This window comes from Aythya marila (genome assembly GCF_965140915.1).
Source record: "Aythya marila genome assembly, chromosome: 10".
Classification (NCBI taxonomy): Eukaryota; Metazoa; Chordata; class Aves; order Anseriformes; family Anatidae; genus Aythya; species Aythya marila.
The window spans coordinates 22007348-22017010 of record NC_139051.1 but is presented as its reverse complement, the minus strand read 5'-3'; the positions used below and the strand labels follow the sequence as shown (position 1 = coordinate 22017010).

The window sequence follows — 9663 nt, the reverse complement described above, 5'->3', positions numbered from 1 at the left end:
TAGCTTTCTTCTACAACTGAACAAGATTCTCTTCAAAGAAATGTAGCAACAATTGAATGTTAGACCTTCAGCCAGACTTTCAGTAGATTTATCTCTGTATATGTAATTTTGGTGTAATACAGACTTGTTATCTATAGAATAATTTCTCTTTTCAAATGAAATCTTTATAAACAGTGATATGGAGTGGCATTAATATTATAAAGGTCTCTTAGATTCATGGTGTTTCAATTTTAGTGAATACCTCAGAAGTTAGAAAGCATTGTATGAGCAAGCTGTGAACATCTGAATTGATACTTCCAGTTCTTGTATGCAGTTGCAGCCATGCACTCAGTTTAAAAATAGTGTCGATATGTTTCAGTTACTGCACTGCAGTCTCCAGGTCTGATTCAATTCAACATTGAGCAAATTAGTATGATTATTTTAATAGTAAGTTTCCTATTTGCATAACATTATAGAGGAAACTAGCAGCTGGGCGAGCACAAACACCAGATGGCAGTATTTGATCAGTTTCTGACTTCTGAGCAAATGCATTACATGTTTTTTGGCTTATTTTATGAACGTTCTTTTTGAGTGCTACTAGGATCTCTTTTCCTTGACAAGTCCTTAAATAAATAAACGTCATTAAAAAATGAGAGCGTTCAACTGCAAGCAAACTAGCTGTAAAGGTTTTCTTAATCCTTGACAGTCTCAGAGAAACCAAAATGTCAATTAACCTAGTCAATTAACTTAATGGTTAATTTTGTGGAGATACGTGCCTCATAAATATTTCTCTTATCAACACCTATGTCTGTCTTTATTGATAGTTCTTGGTAGTTTCCTGAAGAGATCACTTAGGAAGGTAGTTACCAGTTTAGGACTTGATGGATGTGGTAATCTGAGTATTAATTGTGTGGCCCAGGTTAATTTCATTCCTATTTGTTCAGGTGAAATAAATATTTTCTGAAATGTTTTTGTATCAGTGCTTGTGCTGTGTTTTGTTGGTGGTGGTTTTTTGCACTTAAAAAACAAATAGTGGTCTGTATTTGGAAACCAGCTGTTTATATTCATTAGGAGGTTTCTTGTATTATTAAAGTCCACATTAGTTTCTGAATTCTAGAGACTGTCTATTAGTGATCGTACATGAAACCTCTTCAGGACGGATAAATTGGTAAGCAGCTCCAAATGAAGGAGGTGGAGATGTAATTTTTTTTTTTTTTTTTTTTTTTTTTTTTCCCTTTTTTACTTGTAAAGCTGATATTCCATGTAGAATGTAGAACCTGTAGAGGCAGAAGATTCATCTACCGATCACTGGTGTGCAAGAGGCTTTGCTTTATCTCTTCAGTAACGTCTGGGCCTGATGTGCAGTTTGAATACTCAAGTGTCTGCAGTCAAGAAAAGGAGACCTGTTGCTTAGCTAAGATCATAGGTTGCCTTGTTGGGACAAACTATACTGAAACATAAAGGGCTGTAAGGCCGTCACTTCCCACTGACCTCTAGTTCACCAAATATTCCACTGTGAAATAATGGAACTTTCTGGTCAGAAGAGACTTTTACAGAGGCTACCAAATATGTTAGAGGCTCTTGCGGAAAACCAGAAAAGGTTCATAACGCATGAAAGTGCCAAGGCGCTCTTGACTCTTCCAGTTAGGAAAAGGTATTTTATCTGCTCTGCAGCTTTCTGAAAATTGGCACTGGGTTTCCTTAAGAAAGGAACGTTCAAGTGTTAAGGAGAATCTGAGGGAAAATTTTATCAGGTAAGCATTTCTTTAGACACAACACTGCCTTACCCATCTGATTAACACAAACTACGTATTCTTTTTGCCCCACGTCTGCATATGAGTTCAAGTACAGGACATCTACTTAAAGAACTGTCAGTATGTTTTCGGAATTCTAAATTTTGACATTCTGTCATAGATCTTTAATTGGACTTCTAAGCCAGCTTTCTTAGCAGACAAACCATCAGAGTTTGCTCTTTGCTCAATAAGTTGATGGGAGTGCTGATCATGTGTAAAGGGAGCCTTACTGATGTGCCCTATGCAGTCCCATGGGACTTGTTACTCTTCCTCTACATTGATATCATCACAAGGTATGTCAGTGGCCAATGAACAGCTGTTTCTTATACTGATTTTTGTGCCTTTTCTTCTGCATCTATACTTTGTGTTTGCTGAGGCTGTTAAATGCTGGTTAGAACTTAGCTAGCAGGTGGTCACTGCATTTATTCTGATGCCACTTCAAAATACGTGTATATGTTGATAAGGTTTCTTGGTAAGATCACTTCTTGATTTGCCACTTTTTCAGTTTGGTTTGACAACAGTTTCATTGCACAGCACTTAGTCAACATTATTCAGCTCAACATTGTTTTGATATAAAATTCTGTATCATTGCATAGCTCTTACTAGAATCTTCCTCAATACTGCGCCGTCATTTCCATAGCGTGCTATTTCCCTGGCTGTTTTCCAGCTTCTGTCATTCCTAAAGGTTGAGCTTGGACGGTTTACAAATGTACAGACAATCGAAGTGGAGATGCTGTTTATTTGCATAATGTTAATTGTTAGTCATAAGAATGTGACTGATCACACAGAATAAACTCTTATGAGAAAATGGTGAAACAAGGAAAAAAGGGACAGATTTTTCCTCTGAAAGTGCACAGTCCTAAGTCATGTTTGCAAAGTTTTATTTAAGATTGGTAAAATTTGTGTTCTGAAATTAAAATAATGCTTGCATTTATCAAATAGCTTTATCTAAAATAAGAAAAGGAAGCATTTGTAAAGAGGGTACCCTGAATGAAAAGGTGGTTGTGACCATATGCAATTGCTTTGGGGCTTACAGATGAGTTTAAATATAAAGATGTTATATCTGATACTTTATAATAAGTGAAATCATAATACTCTTTTTAAACTTTGAACTTCAAAACAAAAGCTTTACTTCCTTTCTCTCTATTACTCATGAGTTTGGGCCTTTTTAAATGCATGCTCTGTAAAATAAATTTCTATTGGCTATAAACCCACTTACAGGAAAGGAGGAATACCTAGCACTAGAAGGGTATTTTGAGACCAGTAAATTTGAGTGTGCGGTTTGTATTACTTCAAGCTTTGTTCACATGTTTTAAAGAGTGATCAGGAAATTTCACATATGGTATTTTTCAAAAAAGCTGCAACAAAATTATTTTAATAAGAAAAATGAATGCATTAATTATTTAAAATAGTTGGTGCAACTGTTCCTTCTAACTAATCCAGGCACTTGGAAGGCAATTACACTGAGATTTGACAACATTGCCAACCCACTGCACAGTGCCTTATGCCAAAAGCTATTGTTGTTTTATTGACCATGTTAACCATTACATATGCATATGAAAAAACAGAGGCATTTTCATTGGGATTATCCTAATAGCATTAAGAGATTATTTTTAAATTTCCTTGGAAGGAAATTCACTTAAATGAGATTACTTATTACTTCACTGGTTTCCTATCGAGCTGCTATGTTTAGGTAAGTGGAGTCCATTAGAGTATAAAGTTTAAAAAAAAAATGATTTTATACATTAATGATTTCAAATAAAGGAGAAGTACTATATTTGTGCATAGCTTCTTTTGAGGAAGTTAAGTTGATGTTCTGGTTAGGAGAGATAACGCTTTTTGTCCCTCTTGGTGCCCCCCCTAGTGTCACCATTAGTTGCTAATTACTTGCAAACAAATAAACAATTAACTCCTCGTGCTTCTTGGTGGGAGAGTTTTCATTGACATGCTAAAACTTTCTAATAAAAGATTTTAATTAATGACGTTGCAAATCCAACCCCCTTGTTAGCTATAAGGAGGACTTTGGGAGAAATGCAAGTACAGTATACGTGCTATGCTAGCTGAAGGTGAAATCATGGCAAGTACATCGCTGTGTGCTGCTAATACATCAGCGTCTCAGAATCTTCAGAAAGCATCTAGTTTTGTAGAAAATAAAACCACGCAGTGTTCCTTTTCCATTGAAAGTATTTTGGGATTGGAGCAGAAGAAAGATGGCATTCCTGCAGTGAAACCTCACAGACCATGGATGGATGCATGCACCAACTTGGGTAAGCCAGCAGTCTGTTTTCTAACTTCTCAAGCTTTTACTCTTTTAAAAAAGTATATATTGTCATGTTTCTACTGAAAACCAGTAAATAGAAGTTCGTTTGCTTGCTTTTTCTAGTTTTAGGTGATGACAGTAATTCCCATCTGCAAATCCCTGTTGTTTCCTATGAAAATTCATTATTTCATGCTAACAGTGATCCAATGCAAGAGGAAAAAGTTTTGAAATGTGAAAAATATTTTTCAGTCACTGAAAGGCTATCTTTCAAACGAGAATTGAGCTGGTACAGGGGTAGAAGACCAAGAACCGCTTTCAGTAGAAACCAGGTAGGGATTTTCTTACTATTTAATAAAGGACTAACAATGCAGTTTAGTAAATTGTTGGTGGAAACCTAAAACAGCTGACTAATTTGGTATTGTGTATCTCTCCATATAGAAGTGTAATTAAGAACTAGTGTAAATTCACAATAATGTTACTAGCTTCATCTGGTTGATGTTTGTTCATGAAAGCAGAATTGTCCAAGCACTGCTTGGAAGTCTTCTATTAAACAAGTTAAGCTGTTTCTATTTATTTATTTATTTTAACTCCGGTAACAATAGCGATGATTACTCAAAAAGTTTATTTTAATCTCCTCAGATTGAAGTCTTGGAAAATGTTTTTAAAATGAACTCCTACCCCGGCATTGATATTAGAGAAGAACTAGCTCGCAAATTAGACTTAGATGAAGACAGGATCCAGGTAATTAAATTGTTTCTTTAAAGTTAATTATTTAAATTAAATTAAATTGTTTAATTATTTAATTATTTATTATAATGTTTATATAATTATTTATAATTATTTAATTATTAATTATTTAAATTAAATTAAATTGTTTTCTTTCAGAAAAAAATTTCCATCCATGTATACTGTCTGGTGATATATATAATATGGTGGATATTTCCATCCATGTGTACTGTTTTGTGATATGTCTGTACTGTCTGGTGATATAAATAGACAGATGATGGTAGTAACAATAATTTTAATATCAATTTAAAGCAGTGTGCATTTATACATAACAGTATGCATTGAGTGATTTGAGAAATGACAGCCATTGAATTCATTCTGCAACCCCAACCCTTTTTCCATAGCATCAATGAGACATTTATCACTAATATTTCTATGATTTCTGCTTTGTTAATCTCTAGTTGTTTGTGGAACTTGATCACTTGCTCCCTGGTTTTAAAATTATGCATGTCAACATACTTAAAAAACAAATTTGAAACAACTATTGAAGTAATTTCTTGGAATGAATTAGTAGATTAGCATTTTGAGTGTCAGGAGAGTACAACTGTGTTAAACCAGCATTTGAGCCTATGCCATGTATCTGGCCAAAAGCAAAATCTACTCAGGGTTTTAATTATTCATTTCCAGCTAATCAAATGTGATAAGCATACCATAAAAATTAGAATTCAGGCCTCGCCTTGGTATTTATTATGGTTTTGATTTGAGTTCTTATTGGGCTTGATGGGGAGTTTGGTGCTGCTATTAATTAAGCAGTTGAAGAAGTTACACCTTCAGACTTGTATGTGAATTGCAGCTGCTTAGGAACTTCCATTCAGTGTCACTGAAGTTGATACTAATTTTTGTATTAGTGAAGCTGGTTCTCATTTTCCAGCAAAACTAAGGGCATTATTTTCTTAGTCTTAATTAGTGCTGGTCACTGTCTTCAGATTTTAACTTTTTATTAAGCTTCCAAACTACTGTCATTTCACAAAATACTGTAGAGTTGTGTGAATATTTTTAAATTTCAAAGCTTGCTCTGATTACAGTGCTGTATTTCTGAAAACCATGACTTTTGTTTCAATTTTAGATCTGGTTTCAGAACCGTCGTGCAAAGCTGAAGAGATCACACCGAGAATCACAGTTTCTAATGGTGAAAAATACTTTCACTTCCAGCCTGCTAGAGTAGAAAGGATGGTTTGCCACTATACTACTACAATAGAACATGAAGAATTACTAGTTATTGTCATAATTTGTACTAAGTAATGATATACTAATTATATGATTTTTATCACTAGATTTGAAATGTTACAATGATTTTCAGTCAAATAAACTGTAAATACTCGAAGTATTATTATAACTTACTTTTTGTGGAGAAAGTCAACTTTTCTATATATTTTAATAAATACTTTCAGAAAAGTGTATATATTTTTTTACAGTTAAAAAACACAAACTCTGGGTTGCACAAGATTTTCAGCTTGTGTGAATTACTGCAGGCTTAACTGATAGAGACCTAAAGCTACATAATTTTGAAGTGTAAAATACTCAATATGCAAAAAAAAGTGCTTGATATATGAAATTGTGCATTGCAATAGAATTTAAATAGCTATAAAAAAGAACATATTTTCTAAAATAAAAATAAGTTCTCCATGAAGATGGAAGGACTAGCATTCAGCTGACTGTTTTCAGTTTGAACCATTGTTTCACTGAAAAAAAGCTTAAAATTTTAATATTCTTTTATATATTTCAATTCATTTATATTTGCTTGTTTAATGCTTCAACTCAGCTATCTCCTTCGTTTTCAGTGTGAGTGTTGCAGTTCCAGAGTTGCCATAATTATCTTGTAGTGACAGAATGCAGCATTTCATAGGATCAAATCAGTTGGGACCAGATCAGCTATCCAGATCATTGCCATTAATTTTAGGTTGTTGAATATTTTTTTTATCAGACACTCTATGAAAATTAATTATCCTCATACTTGATTTTCAGCCAGAAGTCAGTATGCATAAGGATGGCCTTAAACTATTTAAATAAACTGTTTTTCTACATCATGGCCAGAGGTAAGTACAGGTCTATGCTGTTGCTTGTACAGCAGAGCTTAAAGCACCACATGCTTGAAGTGCTGGTGTCCTTCAGTGAAACTGGTCCACATTACTTACTAGAGGCACATTGTACATGGGTCCAGCTGTATGTGCATAAACTCATTTTCTTAACACAAAATGATGGCAGATGGTCAGTAGAAGCACTGACTTTAATTAAAATTTCAACCCACAACAACTGGTGAATCTTAAAGAATTTAGGCATAAGATTTCATTAATTGGGTTTTCCCACTTGGCTGACATGAAAAATAAGTTTTATTTTGAACCAAAACTATATTTGCAATAGTGAAAAAAATGAGCTGAATCATTTTATCTGCCGCAAAGAAAAGGTTTTTAATATGCAAGATTGAAAAACAAAAAGAGCAAACCTCTGAAAAGTAGGGAGCAGAAATTATGTGAAGAATGCTTATGACTTTGAAATCCTCTTTGTATCTCATTCTAAGTTTAGATGTTTGACTCTCCTGCCTTGAAGGAATGCCTAGCCACTAAGCTATAATACATTCTGCTGTTGATTTCCAAATTTCATGAGGAAACAGTTTTTTCAAGGAAGTACTTTGATATTCACTGGAGGAAGAACTTGAGCCTGTCTTCAATCTACATGCGCTCACCACCAGGCCTCTGACACTTGGTTTCTTTGGAGTCACTTATGAGGAAATGAAAGTCAGTTTGTCATTGTTAATACAGGTTAAATGTAAATGGGGGGAGGGGGGGGGAGAAGAAAAGGGAGGGAGGAGGTGCAGAAGAAATTGTATAAATCCTTCTACTGTCATAGTTGTCTGAATGCAGTTAGGCTAGTAGTACTTTCATGTTTAATAAGAATAAAATGACAACAGAATTACTTTTTTTTTTTCTTCTGGCATGTTACTTTCAATGCACTATAATCTCTAGAGGTAGGGTTAAAATTTTAGACCTGTCTTTACTACTTCCAGACCATTCTTGATTCTTTCTGATGTGTGCTCTGCTTTTCTTTTAGCTTACGTTCTTAGAAATCTGTATTTTACATTTCAGTTGTAATAATGGATGCCTTAATATAGCTTTGCTGAATGTTTGCAAGTTATTGCAAAGTACAGTTGGTTTAGGATTTTACCAGATACATCATTCATCTCATTTCATGAATGAAAAGCAAATTGTTGTTCCCTGTAGAAAATGCTGTCCTACAGAATAAGAGGTAAGCTTAAGAAAAGGACTGATGTTAAAAACTTAATCTTATGTAGTTTCATAGAAAAAGCTAAAGGAAAGGATGATCCAACATCAGTCCTTAGTCAATATTTTAGATGATAGGTTGAGATGTAAGACTTTCAATAAAATCCAATTCTATATTTCCTTAAAAATATTATTTAAAAGCTGCATTATTTTAGAGCTATATTACAGGTATTTGCCATTTTGTGTCTGTAACTTCATGGGTTTATTGCCTTCATTTTTGTAGAAGTCCTAAAATCTTGAATTGCTTGACTTTGCTTCTGGAAAGCTTATTTTAGTGTGGAAGCACCAAGCTTTTTACCCAACATTGAAATATTAATTATTGATGCTTTGTTAGATTTAGGAAGTGACAATTACAATAAATATTATTAAGTGAATTTCTGTTGTTCTCTTAAATATTTTTGAATGCAGGATACAATCACAAATAAAGCAATTTAAATGGAGCCAAATCCATTAGGAATAGTTTTAGAGAAAGGAAAGCTCAATTCAGATACAGATCTTATTTGAGGTAAAGACAATATCATGAATGCATGAGTTCCTATTTTGTTTTTCTTCACACCTCAAAACATATTACCCATAGCTTAACTTTAGTGCTGGTAATTTGAAACTATTGTTAACTTTACTGCTGGAAACAAGGTTTCCAACAACAACAGATTAGAATAATCTGTCCAGATTGATGCCTAAGAACCTTACTCTATTATCTAGCAAATACCTAAATACACCTAATGTCTTTTATAATGGAACTTGTCTCAGGTGTCGGAATTCAGACAAACAATTTAAGAGAAGGAGTAAAATAATAGCACCAGCTCTGGTGTCCAGCTTTCAAGCTTTCAATTAGCAAATGTTACTAGAAGGATGGCTTGTGTAAGGAAGGTACTGAGAGTTGTGCATAGTCCTGTGAGGGGCACAAAGTTGAATAACATGATTGCATTATGTAATTAATCTTGGCTTAGATCATTCATCCCAAAGTAAATAGTTAAAAGAGAACCTTTAACTTCACATTTATGCCTATTTTGACAAGTTTGGGTTTAAATTGTGGCAATGACTTTCTCAAATACATTTGAATTTCTTTTCCATCTTAAAATATTAGTCTGTACTTCATAAGATTTTCTAAGCTTGTAACTCCTGATAACATGAAGCTTTCTGGGCTGCCTTAGTAGTGCATGTAATACTGCTACTTGGTCTGGCTGTGCCTAGGCAACTAAGAATAACGGGTGGAACTGTCAGAAGAAATCACTGTGCATACTGAAATCTCATCCCATCCCAGTTCTGCATACTTTGTCTTGCAGTGTTTCTGTTTACCTACCTTTCAGAACTGTGATCAGAAAAGTATCAGTCATCTTGGTTCCTATTCTGACCTGCATATTTGTGAAGCCACAGCCTCCTTTTCTCCCATCTGTGTTGCCTTGCGTGGGCTCCAGTGCTCATTCTGTGGGAATAAAAATGTTGTTTTTGCAGAGTTACATTGTTTTAAAGTAAGGAATCTGGTACTGAGATATGCTTGCAGTGATAAGAAAATTTAGCAGGTGACCTTGTACAATGCAGACAACCAGACTCCTTAGAACATTTA

General features: G+C 34.2%; 1 protein-coding gene across 1 annotated transcript; it reads left to right on the top strand.

Moving 5' to 3' along the window:
* Positions 1-3825: 3825 nt before the first annotated feature.
* HESX1 (HESX homeobox 1) lies at positions 3826-5983 on the top strand (the record flags this gene model as incomplete). Its single annotated transcript, XM_082767960.1, has 4 exons — positions 3826-4039; positions 4156-4361; positions 4672-4773; positions 5885-5983. The coding sequence occupies 4 exons, from the start codon at positions 3826-3828 to the stop codon at positions 5981-5983; spliced, it is 621 nt and encodes a 206-aa protein (XP_082624086.1).
* Between the last annotated feature and the right edge of the window lie 3680 nt (positions 5984-9663).